At 37.1% G+C, this 17,040-nt stretch overlaps 1 protein-coding gene across 1 annotated transcript in view; it reads right to left on the minus strand.

Annotated features, from left to right (window-relative positions):
• Positions 1–17,040, minus strand: part of ANKRD44 (ankyrin repeat domain 44) — a 180,263-nt gene that overhangs the window by 96,787 nt on the left and 66,436 nt on the right. Inside the window, exon 8 of the mRNA XM_074330331.1 lies at positions 12,515–12,593. Within this exon, the coding sequence (XP_074186432.1) occupies positions 12,515–12,593 (79 nt within the window). The remainder of the gene's footprint in view (positions 1–12,514; positions 12,594–17,040) is intronic.

Below are 17,040 nucleotides of genomic sequence, written 5' to 3' on the forward strand. Positions count from 1 at the left end.
GCATCTCAGTATAGTTCTCACTTGAATTTCTCTTATTAAGAAAGTTGAGCATCTTTCCATATATCGAAGGACCATTTGTTTATATTTTTCTATGAACTATTTGTTCATGACTTTTGCCTGTTTTTCTAAGTGTGTGTGTGTGTGTGGGGGGGTGTCTTTTATTCCTTGATTTTTCAAGGGCTCTTAAAATATTTGGGAGATTACTCATTTATCAGTAATACATGTTGCAAATATTTCCCCCTTAAGTTTTCATTTGTCTTTGGTGTTTTACCCTGATTACTTTTTGGCGGTGGGCAGGGGTGATGTATCAGTCTTTTCTTTTATTGGTCTTAGGTTTTGAGTTGTAGTTAGAAAGGCTTCCTCCACACTCTGGCAATAAAAAAAATTGACATGTTAAAATATTTGCAACATGTATTACTGATAAGTGGGTAATCTCCCACATAATTTCAGAGCCTTTCAAAATTAATAAATAAGGAGGAATCAAGAAGAAGGTGGGACAGGGAGTGACTGTTAATGGGTATGAGGTTTTTTTGGAGGATGACAAAATTACCTGGAATTAGATAATGGTGGTGGTTACAAAACCTTGTGAAAATATGAAAATCTACTGAACTATATACTTTAAAATGGTGAGTTTTATGGTATGTGAATTATTTCCCAATAAAAAGGAAAGGCCTGAAGGAAGTTACAGAAAAAGGTGAGTGAGCAGAGAGAAGCAGACCAGGGAGAAAAAAAATACATAGTATGTACTTGTACTTATGGAAGCCAATATGCACTTCTAGCTTGATAAAACAGCACCCAGTATATAGGGCACAGAATGTAAGTTATTTTGAGGCTCTATTTCCTGGCTATCCTGTTCAGAAGCAAATGTCTGCATCATTATGGAAGCAGTAAGTTACTAAATTGCAGATCATGCTCTTAGATATCAGGTATTTTAGAGGTCTCATTAGCAAATTTTGTTTCACAAAACAGTCTATGTATTTCCCTCAAATCTTGAACTTTATTCTCATTATCAATTATATTGAACTTAAGGAAGCTGAAATTTTAAATCTATAATATACTATTACAAGACACAACATTAATACCATAATGCTTAGTTTGTATATCCGAACTATATACACATATCTGTATATGCCAGAATAAAAAACATAAAATCTTGAAAAATATAAACATTACATGAATGGCTTAGACCAATCTAGAAAGATACTATATGCATTTGTTTTACATAATGTTTCTCATTGAGAAAGTAATATTCTCTTTCTAGAAAATTTAGACAATGCAATGAAATAAAGAGAAGAAAACAGAAGTCACTGAATATCCAAGATAGTCAGTATTCATATTCTGGAAAATTTCCTTCCAGTTGGGTGTGTATATATGTAGAAATTTCCCATGATTGAGCTCATAGTGTAGAAAGAGTTTGGTATCATGCTTTCCCCCCGAACATTTCATCACAAACACTTCCCATGTCATTAATTTGCTTCATTAATGTAAATATGAATGGATCAGAAGAATATGAATATTTTTAAGGCCCTTGATAAACACTGGCAAATTGCTTTTGAGAAAGGCTGTGCCCATTTGCACTTCCATTAGCAAAATATTTGAAACCTACACCAAAAAGAGTGTCTTCTCAGATCTGGGGGAAGAGCATGAACTTCCAGGCCAAGACATTGTCTCTTATAATATGACCACTATATAACTGTCACAATAATATCCATTGCATGGTCCTTCATTCTAGTGAATTCTATTATTGGTCACTATTACCATCAGCTCCCTAAGACTTATTTTTCAGCAAATATTTTTTTCTAGCCATGTATATTGGTAAAACATAGAGTTAGTGAATAAGAATCTTTGCTACAAAGTGAAATAATTACCAAAGATTAGTGGGCTTTGTAGAGGGGCAAATGCTTCAAAAACTGCAATTAGCACATATGTACATACATTTACACAGGATTAAAATGCTTTACAGACAAGACTTCTGTATGTAGAGCTTAACTTGAAAAATCAATCTACTGTCAATAAGTTTGCACATTTGGGGTTTGCAACTTAATAGCTGTTTACAAAAGGGTAATCCTTTTTCATTTTGATTGTGACAGAAAAATATAAATGAAAACTTGAATACAAATGCTGGCCTTTCCTCAAATCTTTCTTTCTGTGGTATAGTAGCTATTTTTAAAACCAGTTGCTCAAATAGACTATAATCATTTCCGTAAAAGTAAAAGTAATAATTGCATATTTTATGTTATGTATATATACATTCTGAAATGTACTGAAAAATATGGAAGTTTCACCAAATTATCAACAGAAATTCTTGGGATGGAGTTGGGGAGACACATTGGTGGGGATCATGGGGGTTCTCTTTGATTTGATATTCTTCAACAGTAAGCATGTACTAATTTTATAATCAGGAAAAATAATTTTAAAAAATTAGTTATGGTGTTCCGGAAAAATGGCGGAGTGAGGTGAGCCTCTGTAAAGCTCCCCTGGAATTTACAAAGAATCGAACAACAAAAACTCCACAAAGGACTCCCTGCACAGCAGACAGGCAAGACGAAGAGGCCCACTACCGACTGAAATCACCTACAGGTGGGAGATTCGCGCGCGCGAGCGGGGGGAGGAGGAAAGTGAGAAGCGGGCGGAGACGCAGCTCCGCGGGCGCAGGACTCAGACCCAGCTCAGTGCGCCGAGCTCGCTGCTTCCCGGAACTACCGCAGCTGCGGGAGATCGGACTGCTAGGGCTCCGCCAGGGCTCCACAGGGCTGAGGGGACAGCATATAACACGGCTGAACCCAACGCTCACGGCAGAGACCTCGGAGAAAAGACTGAGGGAAAAAGGCTGAAAACGGTGGTTTAAGCCCGCACTGCCGAGCAGAGAACGGAGCCTTAGGCACTGAGACTAGCCGCCCCCTCCCTCCCCTCTCAGAGCTCGCCCCCCCCCCACCTGCCCGGTGCTAGAAGCGAAACAGTAGCAGTGTCAGATCAAAACAACAGAAAATTTGCTATATTTGAGAACTGTGGCCCACAAACACAAATCCACAGCCCAACTAGTTCCGGCAAAGGGAAGAGAGCTGTGGAAGCAGGACAGGCTGTGGTGGTGGTCGCTGCCATTGCTCTGGGCCACCTCTCACAGCTCACTCCGCCCCTGGCCCCACCTATCTGGGCGGTTCCCTGCAGGAGTAAACAGAACTGCTGAACAAAAGAAAGACCTCTTCCTATCAACTTGTTGCAGAAGTCACTCCTGTAGATGTCTAGGAAGAGAAATAGTAAACCAGTAATCGCCATGAGTAACCAAGGCAACAAGATAGCTCAGAAAGAAAGTGAAAAATCTCCAGAAAAGGCACTTAAATATACAGAAATATGTGACTTAAATGACAGAGAATTCAAGGCTGCAGTTCTGAAAAAACTCAACGAGATACAAGAAAACACAGATAGGCAGTTAAATGAACTCAGAAACTCAATTAAAGAACAGTATGAGCATTTTACGAAAGAGATTGAAATTTTAAAAAAGAACCAAATAGAATTTCTGGAGATTAAGAACTCAATAGAAGAAATTAAGAATGAAATAACCAGCTTAGGTAGTAGAGTTGACCAGATGGAGGAAAGAATCAGTGACATCGAAGATAGAAACCTGGAAATGACACAGATAGAAGAAGAAAGAGACTTGAGACTTAAAAGAAATGAAAGAACTCTACAAGAACTTTCTGACTCCATCAGAAAGAGCAATATAAGAATAATGGGCATACCAGAAGGAGAAGAAAGAGAGAAGGAACAGAGAATATATTCAAACAAATCGTCGATGAGAACTTCCCAAATTTGTGGACAGAACTGGACCCTCGAATCCAAGAAGCAAATAGAACACCTAGTTACCTCAATCCCAACAGGCCTTCTCCAAGGCACATTGTACTGAAGCTGTCTAAAATCAACGACAAAGAAAGAATCCTCAAGGCAGCCAGGGAAAAGAAGACGGTAACTTACAAAGGAAAGCCCATTAGATTATCATCAGATTTTTCAGCAGAAACTCTACAAGCCAGGAGGGAGTGGAACCAAATATTCAAACTATTGAAAGAGAGAAATCATGAGCCAAGAATAATATATCCAGCAAAGATATCCTTTAGATATGAAGGAGGAATAAAGACCTTTCCAGACATACAGAAGCTGAGGGAATTTTCTAATACACGACCTGCACTACAAGAAATACTAAAGGAGGCTATTCGACCACCATCAACAGGGACAATTTGTGGCAACCAAAACACAAAAAGGGGGAGAATAAAGGCCTGAACCGGAATATGGGAATGGAGAAAGTAAGCGTGCTGAAGAAAATGGAATACTCTAAATATCAAACTTACTTTTACATAAACTTAAGGGTAACCACTCAAAAAAAATCCAGAACTGAAATATATACTGAAATAAAAGAAGAAACAGAGGGAAACATCATAGAATACCACCACACAGAAATAATAGACAACAACAAAAAGGCAAAGAAACAATGGAGACACAGCCTTACCAGAAAACTAAAGATAGAATGACAGGAAATTCTCACATATCAATAATCACCCTAAATGTAAATGGACTGAACTCACCAATAAAAAGGCACAGAGTAGCAGATTGGATCAAAAAACTAAACCCAACCATATGCTGTCTCCAAGAGACACATCTCAGCTACAAGGACAAGCATAGACTCAAAGTGAAAGGGTGGAAATTGACACTCCAAGCAAATGGTGCCCAGAGAAAATCAGGTGTAGCCATAATGATATCAGATGAAACAGACTTCAAGGTGAAAAAGATAACAAGAGACAAAGATGGACATTTCATAATGGTGAAGGGGACTGTACAACAAGAATACATAACAGTCATCAATATTTATGCCCCAATCAGGGAGCACCGAAATACACCAAGCAACTACTAACAGAACTAAAGGGAGAAATTGACCAAAACACAATTATACTAGGGGACTTAAATACATCATTGACAGCTATGGATAGATCATCCAAACAGAAAATAAATAACGACATAGTAGCCCTAAATGACACATTAGATGAAATGGACATAATTGACATTTATAGAGCACTTCATCCTAAAACATCAGACTACACATTCTTTTCTAGTGTACATGGAACATTCTCAAGGATAGACCATATATTGGGACATAAAATCAGTCTCAACAAATTTAAAAAGATTGAAATCATACCATGCATATTCTCTGATCACAAGGCTTTGAAATTGGATATCAACTGTAAAAAGAAAGCGGGAAAAAACACAAATACATGGAGACTAAACAACATACTTTTAAAGAAGGACTGGGTCAAAGAAGAAATTAGAGGAGAGATCAAAAGATACATAGAAACAAATGACAATGAAAATACATCCTACCAAAATTTTTGGGATGCAGCGAAAGCAGTTTTAAGGAAATTTATCTCATTACAGGCCTATCTCAAGAAACAGGAAAATTCCCAAATAAATAACCTCATGTTACACCTTAAAGAACTAGAAAAAGAAGAACAGGTAAAACCCAAGGTCAGCAGAAGAAAGGAAATAACAAAAATTAGAGCAGAAATAAATGAAATAGAGAACAGAAAGACAATAGAAAAAATTAATGTGACAAAGAGCTGGTTCTTTGAGAAGATTAACAAAATTGACAAACCCTTGGCTAGACTTACTAAGATAAAAAGAGAAGACACTGATTAACAAAATCAGAAACGTAAAAGGGAAGTTATCACGGACACCACAGAAATACAAAGGATCATCCAAGAATACTATGAAGGACTATATGCCACCAAATTCAACAACCTAGAAGAAATGGATAAGTTCTTAGAAACATATAGCCTTCAAGGCTGAACCATGAAGAACTGGAAAATCTAAACAGACCGATCACCAGTAACGAAATTGAATCAGTCATCCAAAACCTTCCCAAAAGCAAAAGTCCGGGACCAGATGGCTTCACTAGTGAATTCTACCAAACCTTCAAAGAGGATCTAATACCAATTCTGCACAAACTCTTCCAAAAAATTGAAGAAGAAACAGTACTCCCCAACACATTTTATGAGGCCAACATTACCCTGATACCAAAACCTGGTAAAGACAGCACAAAAAAAGAAAACTACAGACCAATATCTCTGATGAATACCGATGCAAAAATCCTAAATAAAATTCTAGCAAATCGAATACAACAATGCATTAAAAAGATTATTCATCACGACCAAGTGGGGTTCATCCCGGGCGCACAAGGATGGTTCAACATACGCAAATCCATCAATGTGATACATCATATAAACAAAATAAAGGACAAAAATCATATGATTATATCAATTGATGCAGAAAAAGCATTTGACAAGATACAACATCCATTTATGATTAAAACACTTAATAAAATAGGTATAGAAGGAAAATACCTTAACATAATAAAAGCCATATATGACAAGCCCTCTGCTAATCTCATAATTAATGGAGAAAGACTGAAGCCCTTTGCTCTACGTTCAGGAACACGACAGGGATGTCCCCTATCACCTCTGCTTTTCAACATCGTGTTGGAAGTCCTTGCCAGAGCAATCAGGCAAGAGAAAGAAATCAAAGGCATCCAAATTGGGAATGAAGAAGTTAAATTATCACTCTTTGCAGATGACATGATGCTATATATAGAAAACCCTAAAGACTCCACCAAAAAGCTATTAGAAACAATCAACGAATACAGTAAAGTTGCTGGCTACAAAATCAACGCACAAAAGTCCATTGCCTTCCTATATACCAACAATGAAATCTCAGAAAAGAAATACAAAAACAATTCCTTTTACAATTGCATCAAAAAGAATAAAATACCTAGGAATAAACTTAACCAAGGATGTGAAAGACCTATATGCTGAAAACTATAAGACTTTTCTGAAAGAAATTGAAGAAGACACAAAGAAATGGAAAGACATTCCGTGCTCATGGATTGGAAGAATCAACATAGTTAAAATGGCCATATTACCCAAAGCAATATACAGATTCAATGCAATCCCCATCAAAATCCCAATGGCATATTTTAAAGAAATAGAACAAAAATCATCAGATTTGTTTGGAACCACAAAAGACCCCGAATAGCCAAAGCAATCTTAAGAAAAAAGAACTATAATGGAGGTATCACACTTCCTGACTTTGGCCTGTACTACAGGGCCACAATAATCAAAACAGCATGGTATTGGCAGAAAAACAGACATATAGACCAATGGAATAGAATTGAGAACCCAGAAATAAAACCACATAAATATGGACAGATAATTTTTGACAAAGAAGCTAAAACATACAATGGAGCAAAGACAGCCTCTTCAATAAATGGAGCTGGGAGAATTGGATAGCCACGTGCAAAAGAATGAAACTGGACTGCTATTTGTCACCATGTACCAAAATTAATTCAAAATGGATCAAAGACTTAAGCATAAGACCTGACACAATAAACTGCATAGAAGAAAACATAGGTACTAAACTTATGGACCTTGGGTTCAAAGAGCATTTTATGAATTTGACTCAAAGGCAATGGAAGTAAAAGCTAAAATAAACAAATGGGACTATATGAAACTTAAAAGCTTCTGCACAGCAAAAGAAACCATTGACAAAATAAAGAGGCCACCAACTGAATGGGAGAAGATTTTTGCAAACAGTGCCTCCGATAAGGGGCTAGTATCCAGAATATACAAGGAACTCATGCAACTGAACAACAAAAAAACAAACAACCCAATTGAAAAATGGGCAGAGGACTTGAAGAGACATTTCTCCAAAGAGGACATACAAATGGCAAATAGACATATGAAAAAATGCTCAACATCACTAATCATCAGAGAAATGCAAATCAAAACCACAATGAGATATCACCTCACCCCAGTCAGAATGGCCATCATCAACAAGACAAATAGTAACAAATGTTGGAGAAAAAGGAACCCTCATACACTGTTGGTGGGAATGCAGACTGGTGCAGCCGTTATGGAAGGCGGTGTGGAGGTTCCTTAAAAAATTACAAATAGAATTGCCATATGACCCAGCAATCCCTCTCCTGGGTATCTACCCCAAAAATCTGAAAACATTTAGAGATAAAGACACGTGTGCTCCAATGTTCATTGCAGCTTTGTTTACAGTGGCCAAGACATGGAAACAACCAAAATGTCCTTCGATAGATGAATGGATGAAGAAGTTGTGGTATATATACACAATGGAATACTATTCGGCAGTAAGAAAAGATGAGATAGGAACATTTGTGACAACATGGATGGATCTTGAGAGTGTAATGCTGAGCGAAATAAGTCAGACAGAAAAAGCAGAGAACCATGTGATTTCACTGATATGTGGTATATAAACCAAAACAACAAAAGAACAAGACAAACAAATGAGAAACAGAAACTCATAGACACAGACAATGGTTTGGTGGTTGCCAGAGGGTAAGGGGGTGGGGGTGGGGGTGGGGGTGGGAGATGTGGGTAAGGGGGATCGAATATATGGTGATGGAAGGAGAACTGACTCTGGGTGATGAACACACAACGGGATTTATAGATGATGTAATACAGAATTGTACACCTGAAATCTATGTAATTTTACTAACAACTGTCACCTCAATAAATTTAATTAAAAAAAAAAAAAAAAAAAAAAAAAAAAATTAGTTATGGTGATCTTCTAAGGACTCAAGAGATATTTCATTATGATCTGAACTTAGAAGCATTCAATTTTGATCAATCATTTTTATGACTTGATGGTGGTCTTGGGGACAGGCATCCACCTGGTCTCCATGGATACCATAGAACAGTGTGGAGTACAGGTACCTATCTAAGAACTGCCCACAGTCATTGGCCTAAAAGGTCCATCTTTGGAGCTGATCCGGGGAGACGTGAGAGGCAGACCCTTAGACTTTAAAAAGTCTTTGCCCTGGACACACACTACATCATTCCACATCATTCCCAATCAAGAGGCACCAAACTTTTCTTAATAAATGTTAGGGCCTCCATATTTACCAGCCTCAAATATGCCAAAAATTGGGTAGGGAAAGGAAAGACTGAAAAATATTGAAGAGGATGTAAAAGAGGGCTGAGTTGATAAAGTTTCTTGTACTAGCATTTAATAAGTCAATTTAAAACTGTAAAAATACAGATAACTTCCACATATGCTTTTACTGTTATTTAAAATATATTGCAGGAGAACATCATAACTCAATGGAAAAATAAAAGAGAGACTATGTATTTGTTATTCAGAAATATGTTTTACATTAAAGTAGGACCTCTAGATGAATGAATTTCTATTTTGCAGTTACTCCCTAAAACTTTCCATTTTCACCTGAAACCATTTAAAATTTGCTTGGAATGCAAATTAAGTATCCTTACTATTCATTTAAAGGTTGCAAGTTAAATATCAGTATTCTATCATTGCTAATTAGTGAGGAAAATAAATATTTGTGAGTTTAGAAGTATGCAAAGCACGTCAGAGGGATAATTTATGGAGTATTGTTTAAGTATTCATCTGACATGAGTTTTCATCGCACAAACAAGAATGGTCATCTTAGTAAGTTGCCTTGGAAGAACTGTGAGCCAAAAGGTCAAAAATCTCAGTGAATCATCCTAACCTATCACTTGACTCTTCCTTTTCAAACTCTATTTATAAAGCTTCTTGAAGAAAACATGATTTTTGAACTTTTGTAACCTACTGAACAGCATCTGAGCAGCTGCCTAGTGCAAGTGGCTGCATCAAATGCCTTCTGATACTGATACTATACTGTCTACCTTCAGTTCTTTCCCTCTCTGGCAACACAGCTTCAGACAACAAACAACGTGACTGCACAGCAGAGGTAGTCTTTGCTTGCTAACTAAAAAAATTAAAGATGTGTGTGTTTGTTTGTTTGCTTTAATAATTGTCTTACCAAAGCCAGATGATTCCGGAAAAACAAAGTTATTATGAAAAACTAATAACCCTCACTGGAGAGCAGTCAGAGAAGCAGAGAAATGGCATACAAAGTCCAAAACCAGAGTGATTTACCAAAACAAATAAATAGAACAAAGCCTGTTCCTCAGTAGCATGTTCACTTGGTTTAGGGAGCTGACCGCTGTCCCCATGTGGAACCAGCATTCCAGGTCCTGTTGTGCAGTGACCCACCCTGGAGGACGGACACCAGGCCCTGCGGGTCTGAGCCTCTGGATTTTTCCCAGAAGGAAGCCAACAAAGAGGAGGAAAGAAAAGAGCTTCCTATGCTTCTCCCTAAGGGTGTTTTCAAAACTGCCAAATGGAAGAACTTACAGTTCTCACATGTGTAATGAATGCAAAGAATTCTCAGCTGAGAAAAGAGAATGCTAAATCATCCTTTTACAGGGACAACTCTATTCCAAATATACGTGAGTGATTCCTGGAGTAAATAGAATTCAAATAAAAAAACTTTTTTTTAACATATCATTGTTCATCCAGAAAACACATTTATAAGTGTCGTGGTTAAAAGTTCCGTCTCTGATGATAGACTGTCTGAGTTCCAATCTCTGTGCCTTAACATACCTGCCATATATCCCTACAAAAGCCACAATCTCTCTGTCTCAGTTTCCTCATCTTTGAAATGGAGATTTTAATAGTACCTTTTCATGGGAGTAGTTGAAAGGATTTGTGTGGAGTGCTTCAGCCACGTGCTTGGTGCTGTGTGAATCTTCAACCAACGTTAGTGTCATCATTATATATCATGGGCTATATATTATAACCACTATATCTCCATCATTTGAGGCCTTTGGAATCCACCCAACCAACAAGCAAGATACCACACTAGCCAAGAAGGAGATAGGCTCCTTGATCAGAGGAAAGGAGATAGATTTTCTTTCAGGTCTCATTCCAATTCAAAAGTCCAGCAAGGATGGAGAGGGCATGGAAGTCTTCAGGCCCACAAGAATGGCTTTTAGAGAGGTCAAAGCAGCCAGCAGCCCCCAGGACTGCTGTACACACACTAGCACAACAGAGGGGAGATGGCTATGGCCGTGTTTCAAAGGAGATGATCAGTATTGTGTGGCCTAAGGGATGGACCTGTAGGAAGGCAGTGTTTACAAGGTGAAAAATTGCTCGCTCTCTCTCAGATCTGATCACTGGTGCTTGAAATTGCTTTAACAGGGAACAAAGCTTTTCATGCCACAAAGCTAAGATCCACTGATTGAATTCACATTAAATTTAAATAATGGATACCAAATATCTCCCTAGTTTTATTTATTTTTACGGGAGTGGACATTGTTTCTGAATAATACAAAAACTGAGAAATACAATGGGATGAGGAAACTGCACAACAGAGAGACACAGGGTCACTTCCCACCTTCTGTGGTTCACATCAAATAAAATAAAACAATTATAGCGGCCCTTTCAATAAAGTGAATGTCAAAGGCATACCACATGCTTCAAATTAGAAATAATGAGTGTTGTGCAGTTAATTTTCATTTTACTTTCCCTGGCTCACTGGAAACTTGCTAGGATTTCCTTTCCCCTACAGTTTCACTGAATAGCTTATAAATTTCCTGTGCTTTGCTGCAGATATTTTGCTTTCTAAGCATAATTTCACTGGCTGGTCTTCCATCCAAATGTGAAAATGACTGTTTGGTTTTATGACCTGAATGCCTAAGACATAATTTAGTGCCACTAACAATTCAAGTGTATGTCATCCAAAATTCTTATAGGTGAGAAAAAAATAGGTCCAAGAAAACTGACTAATGCCAGAATTTTTGAGAAGTAGAAATGTGGGTCAACTAAAGATAGTTTAGAAACTATTGAATGCACCTGGAATGTCAGCATAAAATCTGGGGTAAACCTGTTACTTTTTTTTCTCCAGTTTTTTTTTTTCATTGTCTCTAAGATTTGCTAAGATAACAGAAATTGTATTGTCAAGGTCAATCCACTCACAGATGCTCGCCATGAACCACCAATAGTAATGTGAGCCATGATGTGAAGTAATACCGCATAGTACTCTGGCTGCAGAAACAACCCATTGGTTCAAGTATGCCATTGTTGTAAGCCTGGAAAATTACTATATTATGATGTGAGGTCCCTAGCAAACCTGTGATTTTATGATCTTTTATATTACGTACTTGCCTGTTTTTCTTCTGAGTCACCTCATATTTCCTACCTTTGCCCAAGAAGCTCAATGAGTTTCAACTTAGGGAACTATGATGAATTTACAATTTAAAAATAATTCAGAATTGCTGCTAGAAATTGCACGATACTTATTTTTATTAGTTTCAAAGTGAAAAATGCAGGATCTTGAGCCTATATATAAATATGTGCATCATTTCCAGTTTCAAAACTCACATGATCTGTGACTGACTGGGAATTGACTATGAAACTTAGTGGCTTTATGTTTTCACTCCTAAGCTGGATGGTGATGATACGTCTGATAAAGAGCTTCTAGCAAAGTACACCAAAAGAAACTGTTCAAGTCCAAGCTTAGTAAACTCTAAAACAGAGCAGCGTCTTTCATGTTCAGATGACTGACAACCAAATTCAGTCAGACCAGAAAACTACACAAACAACGATACTGACAGAGAATCTCGCTTACCATTTTGAATGAGGGTTTGTGATCGTGTGAACCTTCCATGGACAGCTGTCATGTGCAGTGGACTTTTGCCATCTTTACTCTAAAAAATACAGAAAAGAGAAACAAAACAATGGACAATGACATCAATTTGAAACATCCCTATGGATTCCGCTGGCAATGCCCTGAACACATCAATTTAATTTTTTTTTAAAGTGTGATAAAAATTACACATAAGTAAAAGATAATTTTTGAAAGCAAAAGATAAAGTATATATGATATCTCAAGCTACTGTATAACACTACTTTTTTTAAAGAAGCTTAGAGAAGTGAATATTTTAGAGAAGAAACGCGAAATTTCTAATTATACTGACAATTTTTAAACTACCCTGTTTCAAACTGAAGAAATCATCCCCCCAATTTTTTTCATCTCCTGTGATCTACAGATGAAGGAAGTTTCTTCCAAGGTATTGTTTTCAAGTTTTGTCTATAGCACATGATAAAAGACAAATGTGTTAATTTGCTTGGCCCTGTTTGACCTGATGTGGCCCAAACTACTATAAAGCACTGCAACTTCCAATAACTGACCTGGAATCCCCCACCGTACCCTACATTCTAATTCCATAGGAAAACAACATATGATTGTTGCAAAAGAGAAATGCTTGCTTCACTTAACTCATTAGAAATCACAGCATTAAAGCATGCAACTATTTAGCAAATTGCCATTTTAACGATCACCTGGAAATGTGTGCTGAATTTATATATCTCTTCATTATTCAAAGTATAAATGAAGGAACACAGATTAAGCCAAAACATGGAAAATGTACAGAATCCATACACTGATTATCATTATACCAAATACTGAAGTTCTACACATTTAAGAAACCATCATTTACAGAATTTCTTCTTAAAATAGTACTACCCCAAAGAAAATATTACTGTTATTTTAGACCAAAGGAGAATGTATTCTTTCATGCGAGTATTGTTAAAACACACACACACACACACACACACACACACACACACGCACACGCACGCACGCACATGCACACACGAAACTATGTTATTTTTCTAAGTCTCAGGAGAAACATTTTCTTAAGTCTGAGGTTAAAATATGAGGTTTCAAAAATGCAAGTTTATTTTTGTGATGAAAGCCATATACTTGTGCTTTAAAATGACTCTTTGTGTTAAAAATTTCACAGTGGAAAACAAAAAATTATTTAAAGAAGTGTTTCTCAGAGTGAACCAAGGACTAACTTACCTGCATCTAAATCACCCAGGGTTCTTGTTAGAAATGTATATTCTGTGCCCAAACCCAGGCCTACGGAATCCGAATTGGGGTAAAGGGAGCCCCATTCGTACCTTGCACAACACACTGCTTTAGACTGCGGGCTGGAATAGCTTATAAAACCACAATGTTTTAACACAAGAATTTTTGTTACATAAGTCTATTCCTGAGGAGGAAAAGTTATGCACAGTCTGTGCCAAGGGAAGACTTCATCAGAGCAGTAACTGCATCTTGATTTAAAAAAAAAAAAATCTTTATAGTGAAAGATTCTCAGATAGATGAGAAAATAAAAAAATAATAGGATCTTTTCTTCATCTTATAAGATTATAACCTGAATCAGAATAGATGAGACAGAAAGATGGAAGTAACCTTGAAGGTTTACTAAAATGATATTTTTAGAGGAAAAGCAGTAGCAATCAAGATAATGGGAATAAGATGTCATCACTGACCATGCGCCATCGAGTGGAGGAGAGCTTTTCAAAGCTATCTGATTCCAAAGCCTGGGTCGTGGTTGTCAGAACTGTAGACAGTTCAAAGGACTGAAACCCTGGAAACTATTTAGGAATAAAGATTTAAAACATACCCCCTTCAATAGAAACATGATGACAGCCCAAGACTCTGAAGCAGAGAGAAAACAGAAATTGCAGAGTTGAGATTAACTTTGTCCCTAGGTGGTGCTATTTCTTTAAATTTTGCTCCAATATTTTCTCTTATTTTTAGTATAAAAACATAACTAATTAGCATTTAGTTAAATATATATAAAGCTATAAATATTTCAGTATTTGAATACTATCTCTATAAATATTTAACTAAGCACTTTTCAATGCCTAAAAAATAGCTTACAGGCTTTACAAGCAGTAACCACCAACCTTGTGGTTGCTAACTAAATTGCAGCCACGGAGCCAAAGCAGAAGTAACGGGTTTCTATATAATGTGTAGTTTACAAAGCTGGTCCCATTTCAGGGGTAGCAAGCACCACACCCTTTCTCGCCCTTGGAGTGTTTGTGCCTTTGGTAAAGGGACAAATAAATAGAGATGACCGAGGTTAGGTAAAATCAAAGAATGACTTCATGGTCAGTGGTGACGTTTGCTTCAGACCTATCATTGCAGGTCTTTGCCTGGGTTCATCTACCACTGAGACCAGGTCTTGGCTGATTTTCTTTTTTCTTACAGGGATATGGGTGGCAGGAGGTGGGAACAGGAAGCATTAAGAGTATCATAGCAGTTATTTGGGGCAGTTTTGTTTGTATGGTGTAGATGTAAAGGGAACTCATTATTTCAAAAAGACTTTGAACACTAACACAGATCAAAAGGATAATACTTTTTATTTAGCCTTTACAAGTTAGAATATTGAGGTTGAGACTAAGGATCCTAATGAGTTTCATATTGGCCTGAGAAATTGGAAATTCTTCACATAGGAGGCCTTGTTACTGCTGCTGTTCTGAGAACTTCAGACAAAGATAAAATATTCCATATGTTCTCAAAGGAGAGGATATGTTCAATTCTTCCATTTATTCAAAGCTTTGCTTCTATAAAATTTTTTCTTAATTTCTAGTCTTCTTCCAATTTCTACGTGCATTCTCCCATCAGATTTAGGAGTTGGAAATTTTCGTTATTTTGAGGATTTATTTAATTAAGCAAGAAGCTCTTCTATTAATTCATGGTTCAGCCATAAGTCATGAAGGAAAACTAATGAGGATTAAGAATATTTTATGACAAATATTAGTACTCTTTCAGGGCAGAATTTAACATCATCCAAGGAAGACTAATCCTTGACCAAATGGAGTGTTTTAATTTTCTTGATCACCATTTTCCTAAGAAATCCATTCATTCTTTTATTCTACTCCTGATGCCTTCTTTCTTCATCCTCCAAAATCCCACAAATCTTCCCTAAATTTACAGCCATTGTTACTCCCCAGGAACTTGAAGGCATTGTGTTCTCTGTGGCATGGTGTCCTGGAGTCACGCAGCTCAATGACCCTACTGGAGGGCAACAAAGCCTCTATAGGATAACACTAAAGTCAGCTGAGGGGGAGGGGGCAAATATAATCAGAAACCCAAAAGGGCTTCCTAATTCAATGAAAGAGAAACATAAAATCCTGGTTTGCAAAAGCCAATACATAGTCCTTTTTTGTTGTTTTGTTTTGATTCTAAAGGCCGGAGATGGTGTGTGGTTGGCTCAGACATTCATTCCTCTCCTTTCCTCACTTCTTCTCCAAAGTTCCAAGTGCCATGTCCCTATCACTGCTTTCTCTAGCCTATTCAGTTTTCACCTTCAACCTCTGCAATGTAACCCATTCTATAATTCGGTCCTGGTACATATAAAGAAGGGAGCTGGTGCACTTCAGTAGACGTGTGATGGGCTTCAAATCCAGTCTCTTAGGGCTAAATGACCTACTGGCCCAATGATACAAAAAAATTGAGACCATGGGCATGGGGAATGTTAGTGACTGGGATATAGGTGACTTGGCAATGGGAATTTCTGAATCTATCTTTCGAAGTTGTATCCGGCAAGACTATGCGTTTAGTGTCTTCTTTACCCCTTACTTGAATGCTTCCAAAAAGAGCCTTGAGATGCTATAGAAATTGTAATATGGTCTGTAATATTATTTTATATTTTCTCATGCTCTTCCTATTTGCAAAATACAAATGAACCTTCAATGGATTATTGTATAAAGTATTGTGTCTTTATTATTTTATCACAAATAAACTAATATTACTAAGTCAAAGACAGGGCCATATTCAATCTAAGCAAAATGAAGGACTGTAAAATGCGTGCAGGACACATATCCTTCCTCCTCTCTCAGTTATCTTGTAATTGCCCATGAAGACATCATTTTTCATGTTTTGTGATAGAGGAAAACAAAGTGAATATGTGGGTGGCGACTGGCTACATTTCAATATGTAATTTCCCTCAAACTTTGAAATATCTAAACAAATACAAATTGTCTTGCAATCTACAAACACTTTGAAAATCCAAGGAGCAATATGGTACAGAGAGATAACAACCTCAATGAGAAAGCTACCACCAGAGTCAGACAGAATGGCTTCACAGAAATGTTAGATGATCTGAAAATCCAGAGACCATCTGGAATAAATATGGAGGATTCAAGCGAATTAGTAAACCACGGGGTGTAGGCTGAGTAGATGAAGGGAGGCTGAGGGAGAAGGCTAGACTTAATTCAATATCCCATTTACACAGATTAGAGAAAACATAAACCCAAATTTCAGGTTTTTAAAATGGTATTTCTGATATTCTACTG

Source organism: Rhinolophus sinicus, linkage group LG01, assembly GCF_036562045.2.
Source record: "Rhinolophus sinicus isolate RSC01 linkage group LG01, ASM3656204v1, whole genome shotgun sequence".
Classification (NCBI taxonomy): Eukaryota; Metazoa; Chordata; class Mammalia; order Chiroptera; family Rhinolophidae; genus Rhinolophus; species Rhinolophus sinicus.